The sequence below is a fragment of the Formica exsecta genome, unplaced genomic scaffold (assembly GCF_003651465.1).
Source record: "Formica exsecta isolate Colony F162 unplaced genomic scaffold, ASM365146v1 scaffold98, whole genome shotgun sequence".
Taxonomy (NCBI): Eukaryota; Metazoa; Arthropoda; class Insecta; order Hymenoptera; family Formicidae; genus Formica; species Formica exsecta.
The window spans coordinates 1,473,400-1,491,013 of NW_021853741.1; the positions used below are offsets into that span (position 1 = coordinate 1,473,400).

General features: G+C 31.0%; 3 protein-coding genes and 1 long non-coding RNA gene across 9 annotated transcripts in view; 2 read left to right on the plus strand and 2 right to left on the minus strand.

Moving 5' to 3' along the window:
• LOC115245439 overlaps positions 1-3,795 on the plus strand; it is a 63,649-nt gene extending 59,854 nt beyond the window's left edge. For all 4 annotated transcript variants that reach the window (XR_003885548.1, XR_003885547.1, XR_003885549.1 and 1 more), the window contains 2 exons: positions 562-894; positions 3,201-3,795. This is a non-coding gene — a long non-coding RNA (uncharacterized LOC115245439). The remainder of the gene's footprint in view (positions 1-561; positions 895-3,200) is intronic.
• Positions 1-8,991, minus strand: part of LOC115245434 (UPF0489 protein C5orf22 homolog) — a 692,512-nt gene extending 683,521 nt beyond the window's left edge. Inside the window, exons 1-3 of the mRNA XM_029823748.1 lie at positions 8,691-8,991; positions 7,450-7,595; positions 6,550-6,699 (exon numbers count right to left, since the gene is read on the minus strand). Of these exons, the coding sequence (XP_029679608.1) occupies positions 6,550-6,699; positions 7,450-7,595; positions 8,691-8,753 (359 nt within the window). The 5' untranslated portion in view covers positions 8,754-8,991. The remainder of the gene's footprint in view (positions 1-6,549; positions 6,700-7,449; positions 7,596-8,690) is intronic.
• A 922-nt stretch (positions 8,992-9,913) lies between these two features.
• On the minus strand, positions 9,914-15,168 carry LOC115245489. Of its 2 annotated transcripts, none has more exons than XM_029823840.1 (7): positions 14,981-15,168; positions 14,517-14,724; positions 14,244-14,417; positions 13,945-14,146; positions 13,440-13,635; positions 13,268-13,353; positions 9,914-13,173 (listed from the first exon to the last, which is right to left on the minus strand). In XM_029823840.1, exons 2-7 carry the CDS (start codon positions 14,701-14,703, stop codon positions 9,957-9,959), a joined length of 4,062 nt encoding a protein of 1,353 aa, XP_029679700.1. In that variant the 5' UTR covers positions 14,704-14,724; positions 14,981-15,168; the 3' UTR covers positions 9,914-9,956. The 2 variants fall into 2 exon arrangements, with proteins under 2 accessions (XP_029679700.1, XP_029679701.1); XM_029823841.1 differs by having other exon boundaries at positions 14,878-15,168.
• Positions 15,169-15,292: 124 nt separating this feature from the next.
• The window catches only part of LOC115245426 (WW domain-binding protein 11-like), a 3,415-nt gene continuing 1,093 nt past the window's right edge, over positions 15,293-17,614 (plus strand). Inside the window, exons 1-8 of one of the 2 annotated variants that reach the window (XM_029823734.1) lie at positions 15,293-15,393; positions 15,469-15,709; positions 15,820-15,945; positions 16,028-16,125; positions 16,246-16,417; positions 16,560-16,813; positions 16,888-17,428; positions 17,595-17,607. In XM_029823734.1, coding sequence (XP_029679594.1) covers positions 15,646-15,709; positions 15,820-15,945; positions 16,028-16,125; positions 16,246-16,417; positions 16,560-16,813; positions 16,888-17,428; positions 17,595-17,607 — 1,268 coding nt within the window. In that variant the 5' untranslated portion in view covers positions 15,293-15,393; positions 15,469-15,645. Of the gene's footprint in view, positions 15,710-15,819; positions 15,946-16,027; positions 16,126-16,245; positions 16,418-16,559; positions 16,814-16,887; positions 17,429-17,594; positions 17,608-17,614 lie in introns of both variants that reach the window. The other variant, XM_029823733.1, reaches the window with a different exon arrangement.

Below are 17,614 nucleotides of genomic sequence, written 5' to 3' on the forward strand. Positions count from 1 at the left end.
TTCAGTTTTCTGCTAAGCATACACATGTCTTTGCATAATAAATATACGTAAAAATTTAATTATTTATTGATCATTGATTTTAATTTAATATAAATTTTATAGATTATCAGATAAAATATATGCAGAGTCCAAAACAGTGTATTTTTCCTCTCTTTCAAATAGTAAAAAGTAAAATTTAAAAAATGCCCTTTGTGCTTCAGCAGAATATCAATAGCATGACTAGTATTTAATTTACGAGCGATTAAAAATTTTTAAAGAATTTTTTGACGATTTAATATTTATCAGAATAAACAGATAAGAAACCTCATACAGGTATCTAATCACAGAAAAAGATTGTATAATGCTATACAGGTAAAAATGTGTATACTTGAAATTGAGATAAAAATTGAGAATAAAAAGGAGTGCAACTGAAATATCCTAAAAAAATTCTTATATCGATTACAAAAAACGGTAATATGAAAGAAGATTCGGTTTGTCTATAGCGCTGGCCTTTTACTATCGTTGATACCATTCTTGCAACGTGACACTATTGTTATTCTAATTGCCCCTTCTCTTTCGCAGAAAAGAAGGCGTGATGGCTGACGATTGCATTCGCCATCCACTACGATTTCTCCCACTATACAACCACACTCTGTCCTCCTACTCTGATGCTAGTTGGGCCACGTCTTTCTGAAAAATGTACCATCGCCGACCATTGGGTGCAATGGAAATCAAGGCTACCGATTGGACAGCCTCTAATGCTCGCTTAGGAATATTACGACCTCGTGCAACGAATCCAACGCACGTGAAGATGCAGATTAATGTAATCTTCATCAGCTATAACGTTATCGAGTCGGATCGACGACGTCACCGCCTTCGAGTTGCTCCACGCGAAGGATTTATGTTAATTCTGAGGTAACCTTCATTGAAATTAACTATTTTGCGTAACGCTTAAAGATTCTTACTAATCGAAAGAGTCTGCGATGCAATCAATTCTTTTGTTCAGATTTTAAAAGCACACACAATTTGCCTATACTACAATTCATGTCTTTTTTTTTTGCAGTAAAATGATAATAATAAATATCACAAAATAAACAAAAATCTATCATATTCTAAATAATGTTAAAAAATTTTTAAAGGAGGAAATTTCTATCAATATCATTTTACAGCATTTTTGAATATTTTCTCTAATAAATATATTTTCATTTTTTTTTTAATTTAAAGATACACCAGCGTTTTTGTAAAAAATATGTAAAATGTTAAAATGTTACAAAAATTTTTCTATTTATATATACTCTCTGTAATGTGGCATTTATCACCAACATGTGACATTTTTTATTCTTTACTGCTATTTTACCGGAATGCATATAATTACGTAACAATAGGCAGAAACGCTTCGCTAATTTAGACTTGATTAAATCAATCTCGGTTTTAAGAATTTAAGAATATAATTAATTAAGAATTATACATTGGCTTAAATTAACTTATTCAAAGATTAGTGATTTATTTTTAATTTATAATTTTAAATCTCTTATAATAAAAATAAAGAAAAAAGAAACTCTTAAATAGGATTGGCAATGATATAATTAACCAAATAAATATTATAATGTTTGATGTGCACAGCTATATTAGTAATTATTATACAATATCGTTCTTTTCTTTTATATATTTAAATAAATAAACTTCGACTTGAAATGATTTATTTAAATTAATCGCAACGATTTATATTTGTTAAATGTCTAGTAATGATAAAAATATATTCACTCTATCAATCTTAGTATTAATATAGTATAAATATTGAAATTGTAGAAGGTTTCTATCATAACTAAATCAAAGTAATCTATATAATTGAAATGTATACCGAAAAAGACTCCGCGCATCGTGAAACAATACTATATCATTACTCTATCGTACTCTAACAATAAGATAAAAATATGCTTTTCGATGGGTGTCGCTTTCATTGCGAGATCAAGTTGGAGTTATTTGAGATACGAGGAAGTATTATGGCTCGAGCCGACGGACACGGAGATCGATAGAAGCGAGCAGGATTGATGAGGAGAAAGGTGGATAGTCGTTAAACCAATGTGGGGAAAGAAATGAATGAGACAACCGCGAAAAAGATCGGCAAGTGGAATGTTGGTTAATTTATATAGCCAAGTCTAGTCTATGCCGGAATTTGCACGTGCATTATACTCCTGCATACCAAGACGCGTTTAATTATTAATATTTCAAAAACGCAAACAGGATTTAACGTCCATATATATCTTGTGTAATATTATATCGCAAACGCGAATTATCACGTAAATGTTTAAAAAATAATCAATTAATCGCGAATCCGCGATTGGTTTTCTACTTGACAATAAACATGAAATATATAAAACCATATTTATAAAATATTAGCGATTATTAATAAAGTATCAATCAAATGTGTATAAAGTATCAATCAAATCGCTAAATTGTATAATTCTGATTTTTAAATTTATGTTTTTTATATAAAATTTATATAAATATTTTATATATTAATACAATATATTTCATTATATTATTGCAAAAGAATATATACTACATTTTCCTCGTATTTTCTCTTGTATTTCGCGGAATAAAAATTTTATTCTAATATGAAATTATGATATAAAACAAATGTGCGAAATATATTAAAAATATTGTAATACAAGTCAACAAAGCATTACAAATTTGGGGTTATAATATTAATATATATTTTAACTAAAAATAAATTTCCATTTTATTATGCAACAGGATATCTTAAACAATAATTTTTATTTTGCGGTTATTGATCAATCGTTCGTAGATAAAATAAATAGATAATATCCATACACTACAATAGGCCGTTTAACACAAAAAAGAAAAAGAGAAATAGAAATATCACTATTGCATTCCACTGAGCAACTTATATGCTCATGTTATCAGGCAAAAGCTTTTATAGTACCGGTATTCAAAGTGCCGGTACACAAATTGTATCTTAGCTATGACAGGTATTTACTACTAGGCACGAAGGTATGTCACAATGTTTGTGCATTTTGTTGCATATATTTTATTGTTTTTATATTTATATATAAATAATGCATTCTAAAAATATTATATATTTATAATTTATAATTTTGATCCTTGCAAAAGAAGAAAAAAGTGAACTAAATAAATAAAACAATACAAAAAAAAAGACCGGGTGCGAGACTCACAATCCTGTAATATTTTACCCACAGCCATACTATTCTACGTGAAGCTGGACGGCTTCCTTCTTACTCGACACTCTCGCATAAGTAGGCGATTCAAGTGCCGCTTCGTGCAAAGAGCCACGAAACGTAAAACAGAGCACAAAAAGAGCAATCCATGAGGTGGATGAGAAGGAAGCCTTCCATAAGGAAGCCAAGTTTACGAGATGATTGTCCTACGGGCCCTATTCATTCGACATGGAATCTCCAAGCGGATCTCTATTGTAGATTATTGCGCCATTGTCCATTGTCGCGCAATCCGCCACAACTGGCCTTCTTAGATCTCTTTGACGCAAGGAAAAAAAAAAAATTCGGCAAGAATGAAAACGGCGGCATCAGATTATAGTGTTTCTCAAAATAGTTTGGATTATGAATAGTGCAAAACCATTCCATATTGCATCAAGCAATTATATGTGTATATATATAGTAAAAAATATGGAGAAAATAACATGCGAAAAATACGTATGTAAATATAAACAAATGTAGAAATTTTATTTGTAGATTCACTGTCGTGGCGTGTTAACCCGAAATGTATACATTAAGAGGATAACACGTTCAGAAATAAATTCAAAACTTGAAATAAAAATCCATTAATGATTTACGGCGTTTTTTAAACAATCTATACAACTTGCATTAATATAATTTAGCATGTTACTATCTCAAAGTCAAGTTAATGCCGCTTGTCACGGTTAAATATATATTTCAATATTATGATATATATAATTTATTTGAACAACAATTAAATGCATATTTCAAATATATGAATTTAAACAAAAAAATTTTTCAAGCGATGGTTATTAAAATATTATGATCAATATTTCTCTTTTATATTATAACAAAAAATACTCGAAATTCGTAAATTAATTTAATAAATTCGTATTGCAAAATGCCAAAACTCAATATCATTGCACAAGTGGTTGAGTAAATAAAAGCCCTCGATTATTTAATTTCAATTAATTTTCAATTTAAGGATACAAAGTCGACGAGGGTGATAAAATTAACGGCAATTAGCGACAATTAGCGGTATCACGTGCCTCGTATCTTAGGCGATCGAAAGAAGAAAGCGTGCAGCTTGCACGCAACGCGGATACGGACAAGAAAGTTTTACGTAGCTGCGGGACAAACGTCGATGGAAATCGAATGATGCGGAACAGGCACCTGCGTGGGTACAGGCAATTACGTATGAATAACTTCGACGAAAAAGTAGCCGATCACATGCCTCTGATCTTATCGACACGGTGTCGCACGCATTGCCGAAGGTCTTAGGACCGGTATGACGATGCACAATTATCAATAATTGAGAAATTTTTTTCGCGTGCGTAATTCAATATAACGAGCCGGCGCGCTCATTAATTTGATATTACAAGCGCTGTCCCCGAACTCCCGTTATTATATTGCCGCATATAAGACCATTAACCTCTTTTCGCGACATACAATTTATGGTTTTTTTTTTTAGTTGCTCCGCAAATTTTGGAAACGAGTGTTCCGGTCAGATGTGTTTTTTTCAAGACGCTGACCCAAATTACTCAATATATATAAACAAGAAAATATATAATATCGCATTATATATTCATATTCATTAAATAACAATTGATTGATAATAAAGGAATAAACTGTATATATATATGTCTTTATATCAGATTTAAGGAATTATGCACAATTGTTAAGATTTGCGTGACAGCTGATGTAGTATATAAGACTTGATATAGTACTTCTATTCTCTTATTTTATTAAAATTGAAAACAAATTCATATTCTATGATTCCGTGAATCAAACCCTTAGAGAATTTTCTTTGAAGTTATATAACTCTTATTTAATAGAAAATAATTATCTTTTGTTTATATATATACACATTTATAATTTTGAATGAATTTTAAGAATATTAAAAATTATAAATACTTTCTTAAATTTAATAGCAAATACTTTCATCGTATACTCTATATAAAATAATGTAAATAATATTACTAGAATCTTTCTTTAAAAAAGTAATATTTATCATTCATGTCATAATAATAAAAGAAAAAATATTTCTGTGACATGATTAATCAAGAAATATTAACATAAATAATTAATACATATATGTTGTATAAAAAGTGTGAAATAATTTATATTATAAAAATTTCTATGCCATGATTAATCAAGAAATATTAACATAAATAATTAATATATATTGTGTAAAAAGTGTGAAATATAGTATATATTATAATAAAGAATATATATACACAGGAAAATTATTGTTTAAAAAAGATTGTAAATAATTATTAATCAGTTTGAACATATACTGTTACTTTCTGCTCTACACTGTACAGATAGAGGGAGATATCAGTATCTCATCAATATCAAAGATAAAATATCGATTACTATAATCATCATCAAACGTAAAACACAGACACTTCAAAATTATCAAAAATATCATGTAGACATAGGTAATAAGAGATAAAGATCAATGAAAATATAATTTAAAAAAGATTATAGAGCAATATAAAACACATGCCTCATTTACAGCATACAAACATATATATCCCCAGGGTAATTCGAGAAACATAATTCAGATTCTGATGAACCTAAAGTCACGAGTGCCGGTTTCTCGCGGCATATATCGCCGCGGCTTCCTTTCTCTGCTACTTTAGTTGTCTTTTTTCTCTCTACCCGTTCGTTCTCTCGACGCGTCAACCCTCGGGTCGCATACCATCTCTCAACCATGTGAGAAATGACCTTTATGAATCGCCGCAGCAAGTGTCGCGATAATTGAACCTTGTAACATTTTATCTTTGCTGCCGCACAATAGTACTACCGATAATTAAACTTTTAATGTTTAGTCTACCAAAAAATTTCATTTATAAAAAAATATTAACGGTGAAACGAGATTTATGCATTTAAGAAAATATTAGAAAGTATTATGTAGCTCGATAGTTGTGTGTAACATTTAATATATTCTTTTGGTAATAATCGAAATTATCAGTGAATTTACACATCTAATATAAATTCAAATATTTTATCTATATCATGTGTCTATTATTTAGGAGAATCATTTAATGCCAAAAAAGTTTAATTATATTACAATTAAAAGTTCTATATTTTGCTACATAAGGTGATTTTTATTTGGGATCGTTCAAGTTTAATTTGCGTTATTCTCGGCAATATCCGGCTTTGAGGAAATAAATATAAATAAGGAAATATAAATAAATAAAAATAAAACAGCTCCGAGTCATAGAAATTATATATTTAGATAATTAGAATATATAGAAACGATTGCGAAATCGAGAGAACGAGAGACGGGAGTGATACTTCAAATGAATGATTCACAAAAGGCGAATCAGGAGATTAATTATACGCTTACCTTATCAAGCCGTTGTCCTTATGCTTGCCGATAAGAAACGTCAGCACGCTATCGGTCATTTGATTAGCCCACGGTGGTTTCACCCAGATCAAATTCTTGAGATGACCCGCGTATACTGCAGGCAAAATCCAATTCTCGATGCTGATCTCGCTGAAAAAGTATGGAAAACATAAATATCCAAAATAATTACGCTTGAAATTACTTTAGTAAAAAGTTTATAAACCAAACAGCGTATTTTTTTTCTTTTCGTATTTTCTGTCTTTTTCTTTTTACAAGACAGACTATTCGCGATTTTAATACAGCGTTTATTAGATCTTCATTTTCATGTAAAACGCAACAATATGAACAAATTATTTCGCATCTCATACAGTTACAATGACATTTACCTGTTACATTGCAATATTATTATATTTACTGAACCAATCAATTTAATTGCACCATCAATTAACGTTTGATTACGACACGAGCATAAATTTAAACGGATACGTTTAGTCATAACGTTTACCATCAGTGTTACAAACAATCAAATATATTCGCATGTTGGTACCATTGAACTTGAACTCGCGCAAACTTCGAAATTAAAATTTATCCAAACAAATTTGCATATATATTGCTTCATACTAAATACGTGATTGGCTGACTTTTTGTGCATGTTATATGTTTATCTGGATAGTCGTGTGTAATAAACAAATACAGAGTAATCATCTTTAATAAATATATCTCAATTTTTATCGTAACCATCTTTAATAAATAATATCAATATGCATTATATTGTATTCAATTAAAAAAGTCAATTCCCCGTTACATTCCTTCGCACACATATTTTTTACATAAAGCTAAATTATATAATACACTTGATTATTTCACACATAAACAAAAAGATAGAATTATTATACGTACTTGAACAATTGATTCTTATCCCAGACCGTATCGGCCGGCATCTCTTTGGGTATCAGCATATCGGGATGCGAATCCAGATGTATGAAGGTATTGTTTTCGAAGGGCAGGTGCTTTGACCCCACACACCGATATACGAACGGTAGAACCTGATAATATAAACACAACACATACAGAAAATATTTATTCGGAAACTAAAACTCTCGCGTTCGCGCGGCGCGTGCAAATTAGTGGACTCGTCTAACACGTAACAGCATCGTGAAGTTTGCTTTCGCTTGAAGTTCGCTCGAATAATCGATTCTTGATGAGCTAGTGAATTTTTGTGCACCCAAACTCAAGAGCTTCAAAAGATCGATTTAAATCCCTATCTTATTTCGCGTTACCTACTTGTCTTTGCAATATAATACTTATTTACGAATAAATTTATAAATAAAAGAGCGTGGAAAATCTATAATTTATGTGACGTATATTATAGATTTCCGATACTGGCAGTGAATTTTGGAATACAGGAATTTATATAAAAATATAAAAAACTAACCTGTATATATTTTATACATAATTGTATATGTAAATATAGAACGAATATGTAGTAGATAAGTAGATATAAAGTGTGTTTGTTTCGTTATATTAATTGATTATTTGCGCAGTTATTAGATAGTTTCTTGATTTCTAAGACAATCTTTTACTCTTATAAAAAACAAAGGATAAATATATTATTTTACTATTGTGATTGTAATTTCTCATATCCTTTCTGAAGAATATAAAATCATACGAAAATTAAATATTTATGAAATTAATATTAATCAATTCTTTAAAATATATTAGATATAAAGTGTGTTTGTTTCGTTATATTAATTGATTATTTGCGCAGTTATTAGATAGTTTCTTGATTTCTAAGGCAATCTTTTATATATACAAACTTGTACATATTATTTAAAATTTCACGTGCACACAATACGACCGCGAATTTCGGAGCTGCGCTACTAACGCCACAACGTCACTGCGCATGCGCTACACGATGCAGCGTCATCCTACGACCTACGACGCATTCCACTTGATGCTCCCGAATGCTACGAACGCCACTGCATTGTACGCTTCAATAGAACATGGGTTCCAAGTTGGACCGTTCAGAATCGTGCCACGAATACCTCGAAATATTCGTAGCGTCGATTGGAATGCAGCTCGAGGCACGTAAACAAACGTGAGAACGGCGTGCGATGCGCCCGCTGTTCGAATATACCCACCTCGTCGTGATCCTCGACCACGTAGATCGGTGTTCTCTTGAAGTACTTGCGTGCGAACGACATATCTCGTAATCGCCGAGTACGCTAATTTGACGAACGGATTGTGACGGGATTACGATGACGCTAGGCCGACGAGACCGCGCGGGTTAAACGATCGATTTTCTAATTAACGCCAACGCGACGACAACGAACACGACGACACTCGAATCGCGGACACGCGGAGGACTGCTTCGCGCGAAAACACGTGGTCACCGACTGAAGTTTGCTCTTAGGCGCGCGGCTCAAACGATCATTTCGCGAATAAAGGGACAGGGGCACCGGACAAGGGTTTACTCTAAATTTCTCACGAGACGAGTTTCGTAAGGTGGTTCTCTTTTTTTTTTCTTTCTTTCTTTCTCTTTCTCGTGTCTAGCCTAATCCCCTCCCCCCCTCCCCGTCCCCCTAGGTATGAGGACTCCTTGGAAACCTGATCCTTTCAACTCACAGCCGGTATACGGCGAATGAATGTCCTAGAGTCCTAGAGTATCATTTGACGTGGATAAATTTATCCTGACAAATCGGAAGATATTTAACGAATCATTAAAAGATACACGTCATATAGAAAAAGTTTTATTAATAACAAACTTTTATTAATAAATGCTATTTTCAATTTATTATATATATATAATTATGTATATAAATAACTGCTGATTAGATAAACATTTATTATGTGCATTCAACTATTAATAAATTCAAGCCATTATAAAACAATATTCATACATAAAAAAGATATTTATTTATATACAGGGTAGAAAAAAAAATCAATTGTCTCGTGAATTATTCAATATGCAACTCCAAAAATATATCGCGCACATATGATAATTACATGCATGTTAACAAATATCGCTATAAATTCTTATAGAAAAATAATTTATATGTTAAATTATCTTTATTGCTAGCAAATTGACATATATTCGATCGATAAAACTAATATACAGGATTCGATCGCAAAAGATCAATCTAATTGCATAACCGTAGGTCGCGAATCGGTAGGAGAAAAGGTTACCTCCGACACACAATTTACATTTCACATGATGCGTGTTAAGTATCAACGATGCGTGACCTTTCGATCGATTCACATGTCATTCTTTGCCGTCACAACATGAGCATAAACACATTCGTGAGAAAAGATAATTCGACAAAAATTCGCCTGCGATGTACGTCGTATATATACATATATATAATTTATTATCATATTTTATTTAATTAGTTCAATTCCGTGCGCGATCATTGATCGTATGAAGCCCAGTTTTCGAACATTTGCGACTTATAAATCTGTAAATGCAACTGATCTGTTTGCATTCGCAACGATGATAAAAAGCTGTCAATATCAGTTTCATGTGAAGAAACATCGTTTGTTAAATTATCATCTAGCCTATGAATATTCGAATTTTTAGGACAATAATCGATCTCTGGTTCCCAATATTCTGGTAAATAATTAGACTGTATTGTTTTTCTCTCATATGTGCGAGAAGGGTGGGAACTGGCAAGTATATGTTCGTTCCACTGATGAGGATCGTTTTGATTTGGTACGCAGGTTTGCTCTCTTGTATCTAGATTATAGTTTAAATTAGAATATGAGGCTCGCGGATGGAAGTGTTGCGCAGCAGAATTCGATGAATATTGAGGAGTTTTTCTTGTGTTTATAGTTGGATGTGGAGTTGATATAGAATATTTTGTACAAGCAGCTGAATTGTCTACACTATTTTTTGGGTCATCTTTATGAAACTTCACATGTTTACTAAGTTTGTTATATGAATTGTTCATACTATTATAAAGGATATTATTTGTTTGTACGGGTATATATCTAGTTTGAAAGTTCTTAACTTCTTTATCATACATAATATCCTTTTCACTGTTTTTTTCTTTATGACTACTACTGGGTGTTATTTCCTGCTGTTTGTTGGATACAACTTTACTAGCGCTTGAATATGTAATATCTTTATGGAATGATATAAATGACGATTTGCTTGTAGTGCTGCACATACTTTGATTATCTTCTTCATTCATTAACTTATCTAGTTGAAACAACAGTTCATTACCATCCTTTGAATCTTCTTTATTTGCAAGAATTTCTTCATTTCTATTGGAGATTGTATTAGTAATATTATAGTCCTTATCTTGTATTTCATGGTCTTTTTGATTGACAGTTATAACTTCATTAGATTGAGTCTCTTGCATCTCCTTTGAACTTCTTTTTGAACTATTGTTTATTATATGTATTTCTGGAGAATCCATTTCAGCAATCTTCTGATGTTGAATTGTGTTATTATCCTCATTTTCTAAAGAAATCGATTTCTGAGACACTTGTACACATTCCATCAATTCACTATTTTTTTCTGAAGAAACCTTTTCAAAGACTTGTATATTTTCTGTTAATATACCATTTCTTTCTGAAGAATCCAGCTTTTCAGACAATTGTAAATGCTCCATTAATTTATCGTCTTTTAACTCTCTTTTTGCTGCTTCTTCAGTAAGAAATGCCTTCATATCCGAAAATGACAAATTTTGATCTTTTATTTTCTTAATCAAATCATATTTTTCAGTTTCACTCAAAAATGCTATATAATCTATTATTTCTATTAATTTTTCATTGGGATTGCGATATGTACTAAAATACTGTAATGCCTTGCGATATTCTTCGATCTCAGAGCTTGATATCATTAGATTTGGCATATGTTCATCAATATTTATACTATAAGGAAAATATGCATCAAATTTAGTTGTCACCGTACAGTAACGGCTTTTAAAATCTTCTATTTCTTTATACATATCCAACAAATTATTATTTGAATTATATCCTGAATATATATAAGTATCCTGTATTTCTTCATCATTACGAAGTTGTGGAAAAATACATAAAAAAGCCCGTTTTTGTATATTAAGAAAAGTCTTTAAAGCAAAAAAATGTTCTTCGTATACTAGCTTATGAACAGAATCTGTCATGTCTTTATATGTCTTATTTAATAAACTAATTTCGAGATCAAGTAATTCTTTCCAATTGGAAGCTATTTGCAAAAAAGATTCTTCATCATTTATACAATTGTCTTTGTCATTAATTTCTTTAGCATGTATTAATAAGTAATCATTTAATTCTTTCCATATTTGATTATCCTCACTAATATCCAATTCACTTATAGATGATTGCAAATTGTGCATTAAAGTAAGATCTTTCATAGAACATGTATTCTGAGAAACATTTGTAGAAATTTTTTCATTATTATCCATTTTATCATCATTTTCTTCTTCTTTACTGATTGATGGAGCTTTTATATATTGCATGATATTTTCAATGTCAACACTTTCTTTTTTATAATCCTCTATATTTGGTACTTCAAACACAACATTTTCATTTAATTTTTCCATAAGGGAAGGATTATCTGGATCAGGAGTTATTTTAAACTTATATCCGTTTCCTGATTTAAATGAGTCTGTATTTAATAAATCTTCATGCTCTTCTCCAGAAATTTTAACTCCAATAGATTCTGCAGTTGATATCTCTTTATGCTTTTCAGATTGTTGGAGATTGATTCTTCCTTGAATTTTTTCTTGAACATTATGTTGAAATAATGAACTAATTTTTATCTTTTCATTTATATCAGTTCTTCTTGACTTTATACGTAAATTATTAGACACAGTTTTACGATGCTTCTTGTTTTTTGGTGAAATACAGGTATTAGGTTTTTCATTTAATTTAATTTTAATATTATTTGTAATATTATTCTCTGGTGATGGTGTACCATTGAGTGGTGTGTCGCACTTTGATGAGACACTTTCACATTTGTCATATTTCACAATAGTAATATTTGCAACATTATTTTCTGATGATGACTTATCATTGACTCCTATATCCATGGATGAGATGCTTTTACATTTTTCATGTTTCACAGTAGAAATACTTGCAACATTATTTTCTGATGATGATGCATCATTAACTGCTGAAGATATGGACATAGGTATCACTATAGGCGCACCATTTTCAGATTTTAGAAACGTGTTATCAATGTTTATGTTGCTCGTCTCAGACTTTGAGTAAATTTTCTCAAATACTGTAATATCATCGGCCCAAACATCTTCTGCATAATTAGAATTAAGTTTGAACAGATAAAAGTTTGGTCCACCAACCGAAGTTAACAATTGTCTAAATAACGGAAATTCGCTTTCAGAAATAATGGTGATAGAAATTCCATGAGACCCATAGCGACCAGCTCTTCCAATTCTATGTAAATACGTCGCCGAATTTTTAGGTACATCAAAATTTATAACCATATTAACATTTTCCACATCTATACCCCTTGCAGTTAGATCCGTAGATACCATAATTCTACATTCACAATTCCTTAACTTTTCAATCGTCTCCAATCTTTTAGCCATGTCTTGATTTCCAATAATATATAAAGATGAGAAACCCATAGAATTAATTTTATTGCTGACTGATTGAGCTCTAAAAAAACAGCACAAATAGGAGAATAAGTAACTGTCATATATTAAATATAAAAAAATTAAATAATCATTCAAACAAATTAATTTATGCATACCGTGATTGATAATTCATAAAAACTAAACTTTGCTTAAATGGAATCTTCGTAAAAATTTTCACTAGCTCATCCACTTTTATTTGTACCTGAAAATATAACAGGCAATGTATAGAAAATCCACTTGTTAATAAGATAAAAGCTAGTTGTTCAAATCTTGTGGTAAATGAAAAACCTGTTTCATGGTATTGGGATGTGCAGGAACTACAGCCACAAATTGTTTGATTCCAATTAAAATTGGTGCATCAAGATCAGGTGATGTTAACACTGGAGAAGACATGTATGTTTGCACAAATGTTTCTAAATCTCCAGGATAGGTAGCACTCGAGGCTATAACTTGCTTATTGCATGGTAGCTTAGAAAATATGTAACTATAGAAAATAATTAATATTGTAATTTCAGTAATCTTTAAGTTACTAATAATAAGTTTAATTGAATGCACTGATGCAAATTAAAACTCAACATGCACTAATCTAGATATAAAAACAATTATTTTAATTGAGGAAGGGAAAAATGCTTAAGATATATATTCCATCAAGTAATAATGATAAGTTATACTGAGCATTTCATACAATTTGTTACATATACATCTTTATCCCAATATATGTACAATATTTAATATGCATCAATGCAAACTTATTGCACTCAATACATAAGTTTAATTAAAATTTTATACTAACTTGATATCTGTTTGAAAATTAATCTCCATTAACTTGTCTGCTTCATCAAGAACAAATAACCTGATTTTTGAAACTGTAAGCAATCCCATTTCAATTAAATGTTTAACTCTGCCTGGAGCACCAACAGCTATATGGCATTTGCTTAGTTTCTTCTTATCTTCTTCTATCAATATGCCTCCCACAAAATATTCAATCTTTAATCCTGAAACAAAAATAATTAATAAGCAATATATAATTGGCAAAGATGGAAATAGGTTTCTCTAAAAAAATAAGGCACCAATTTCTGTAACTGGATATACCTTTTATTTTTGAACCTATTGCTTGAAGAACATGACATATTTGAATAGAAATCTCCCTGGTAGGTGCTATTATTAAAACTTGTGGAGTTGATATTTCAATATCTAATGTTTCAAGAGCAATGACACCAAATACGATAGTTTTTCCAGTTCCTGATTTTGCTCGTATTATCAGATCTGCAAACCATCATTACTTTTAGTATATAAATATCAACTTCTATATTATTAAATACATATATATTTGTATATGTATGTATGTATATATATTGTTAGTACCGAATCCACAACGCCCTAATGGAATGGCTTTCAACTGAATGGGGGATGGTCGTTGAAACCCAGCAGCTGTTAATCCATCCAAAATATCATCTGGAAGACCCATTTGAAAAAATACAACATCTTCTTGTATCTTTACATCTCTCGTTCGAGGTGTCTTGCTTAAATCATGTGCATTATATTGAGCCATTTTCTACCTAAATATGGAAATCTACATAAACAAAAATGCATATATTAAAAATATATAATACTGTATCAAATATAAATAAAGAATTAAAATATGAGCAAGAACATTTCTTTTTATAAACTTGGTTATATATTACTCTACAAGTTTGATAATTAAAAATTCTGCTTTGTTAAATACCCTTTAGAAAGAACGTTAATAATGCATTAAAACAATATGATATAATATCAACAATATTTAATAATATCACATATTCAAAAAGTAGACAATTAATAATACAAACTTGAGCCGGTTTGTTCCTATTTATTTCTTGTAACACGCGTAATGTCTCTATGCTTTCTTTTATAACTTTGAATCGCATAAGCTACATTTTCAGAAAACACAACAGCTGACTGAGCTGACTAATCGCTTTGAATCGTCTTTTGGAAAACGGATCTGATTGATAGATCTAGAAATATTTACACACCGGTTAAGTGTTTAATTGATCAATCAGAACAAAAAGAGTAGAGATTTCCTGATTGGTCAATTCAATGCTATCCTATTCCACAAGTCAGATTTTTGAACACACTCTCATAGGAAATACTGTTTTCTGAACGCAGTCATTTTATCTAACTTATGTTAATACATTACCAAAATCTTTATATGCTATCAATATTTATTCAAGCAATATAAACTCAAGATATAAAAGTTAAATCGGTATTTATACGAATTTAATAAAAAGATGAAGTATATATAGCGGTGCATTCCGTAATTACATGCACTTATCCATAGGGTAAAATAGAGAGAGGAATAGAGTCGCTTTTTCTGTCAGTTTTCTGCTCAAGACATTTTTGAAATAGTGGATGCTATCTCTTTTCTCGAGCAACATAAATAATGTCGTTGACATAAAATTTTGCAAAATTTTGTAGTTGATAAAAGTGTGGTGTTGTTGCTAAAAATAACGCCAAAATGGGGCGCCGTTCGATTAATACCACAAAAAGTGGGAAATATATGAACCCCACTGATCAAGCACGTTAGTATTTGAGAATATAACCAATCATCTCTACTTTCAAAGAGCGTCACTTTCAACAATTAAAAAGAAATATATAATGTGAAAATATATAATTGTCTTTTTTATTACAGGAAAGGAAGCGCGGAAGAAGGAATTAAAAAAGAATAAAAAGCAACGACAACTAGTAAGGGCAGCTGTTTTAAAAGGCAAAGATCCAGCGCAGATTATCGAAGAAATGGAGAAGATTGATCAGATGGGTTAGTGGAAAATTATATTTTGTATAGATTATACTTCAATTTTAGAACTATTATATATGTAATATATTTCTTTTTTTTTTAGAATATAATGTAATGCAACCACCTCCTTTGAATGAAAAAGTATTGAAGGATAAACGAAAGAAACTTAAGGAAACTTTAGACCGTGTCTTAAAAATGTATGTAAGTATGTAAATAGCATGATTGTAAATTTCCTTCATTAGAGTATTGGTAAGCTTATGATAAAAATTAACAACTGATTTATTAATTGCAATATAACTAATACATCACTTTACTTTTTAGGCAAAAGATGATCAAGAAAAATGGGCTGAATTGAAGGAACAATTGATACAATATGAACGTAGAAGAATAGACTTAGTTTCTTATTTTGAAGCTGTACGACATGCACAGCAAGTACAAGTCGATGAAATTCCCTTGCCATCGGCCGCTAATGATATATCCAGGATGTATCCAGGTAAACATAATATGTTACTCTAAAAGATATAGTTATAAAACTAAAATACAAAACTTTTCTATAATACAATTTTATAATTTCTGTTAGTATAAAATTACGAGTTATACTACTAGTATAATAACTAATACAAATATTTCCATAGGATCTTTGACATCGCAGATTCCATTACCAGATATGCCACAACCACCTACGCATATGTATCCACCCCATCCTCATTATATATCACAACACCATCCTCTAATGAATATCCCAATACCACCAAGCATCTTAAAAAAGACCAGCGCATATACAACTTCTTCATCTTTGCCTACACTGGCACCTAATAAGGAGCCGCCTGGTGTACCACCATTTCCACCTCCCGAGCTGTCAAGCGACGATGAAGATATGGTTGAACATGTATTTAAATTGAATATAACTTGAATCAAACTGTAAATATAAGATATAATATTAACATTTTTTGCAATTGACAGGTTAAGGATCCACCAGCAAAATCGAGAACGATACGATTTGCCGATGATAAGGAGGACAACAAACAAGAGTCAGAAAATAAGGAGAAAGATGTGGAGAAGGAGAAAGAAAAAGACAGAGATATGGTGAAAGTCAAGCCGACTACATTGCAACAGAAAATGTTAGCGATGGCTGGACAAGATATCGATCAGTTTATGCGAGAGATGGAAGTTGTTCATAAAAAGAGAGAGACTGAGCGTGCCCAGGATCTTAATGCACGATTATCATTACTAGAAGCAGAAAACGATTCTAATTCTAAATCTAATAATAATAAGTCCAATAATAAAGGAGATGACGAAGAGTTGGAACCACCCGGAGCATCGGATCATCTCTCCGGCCACGGGCAACATGCGTCTCATCTCCATACACAGCACACGCAACAACATGTGATGCCACCAATGGGCATACCACCTCCACCCTTACTTTATCGACCACCTCCGCCGCCATTACATCTCAGAATGCCGCCGCCGCCACCACCTCGTATCGGACTCCGATTACCACCTGGTTAAAATTCTTTTAAAAATATTTTTTACTTTATATCTTCTTTAAAATTGTTATATTTAATATAAATTTGATTTAATAAGCTTAATACATAAACCACAATGTATTTATCAATAAATGTATTTGTATATAGAAGAGATTATATAATAATATGAATGATGTTTTACAGGTCCTCCACCTGGAATGCCG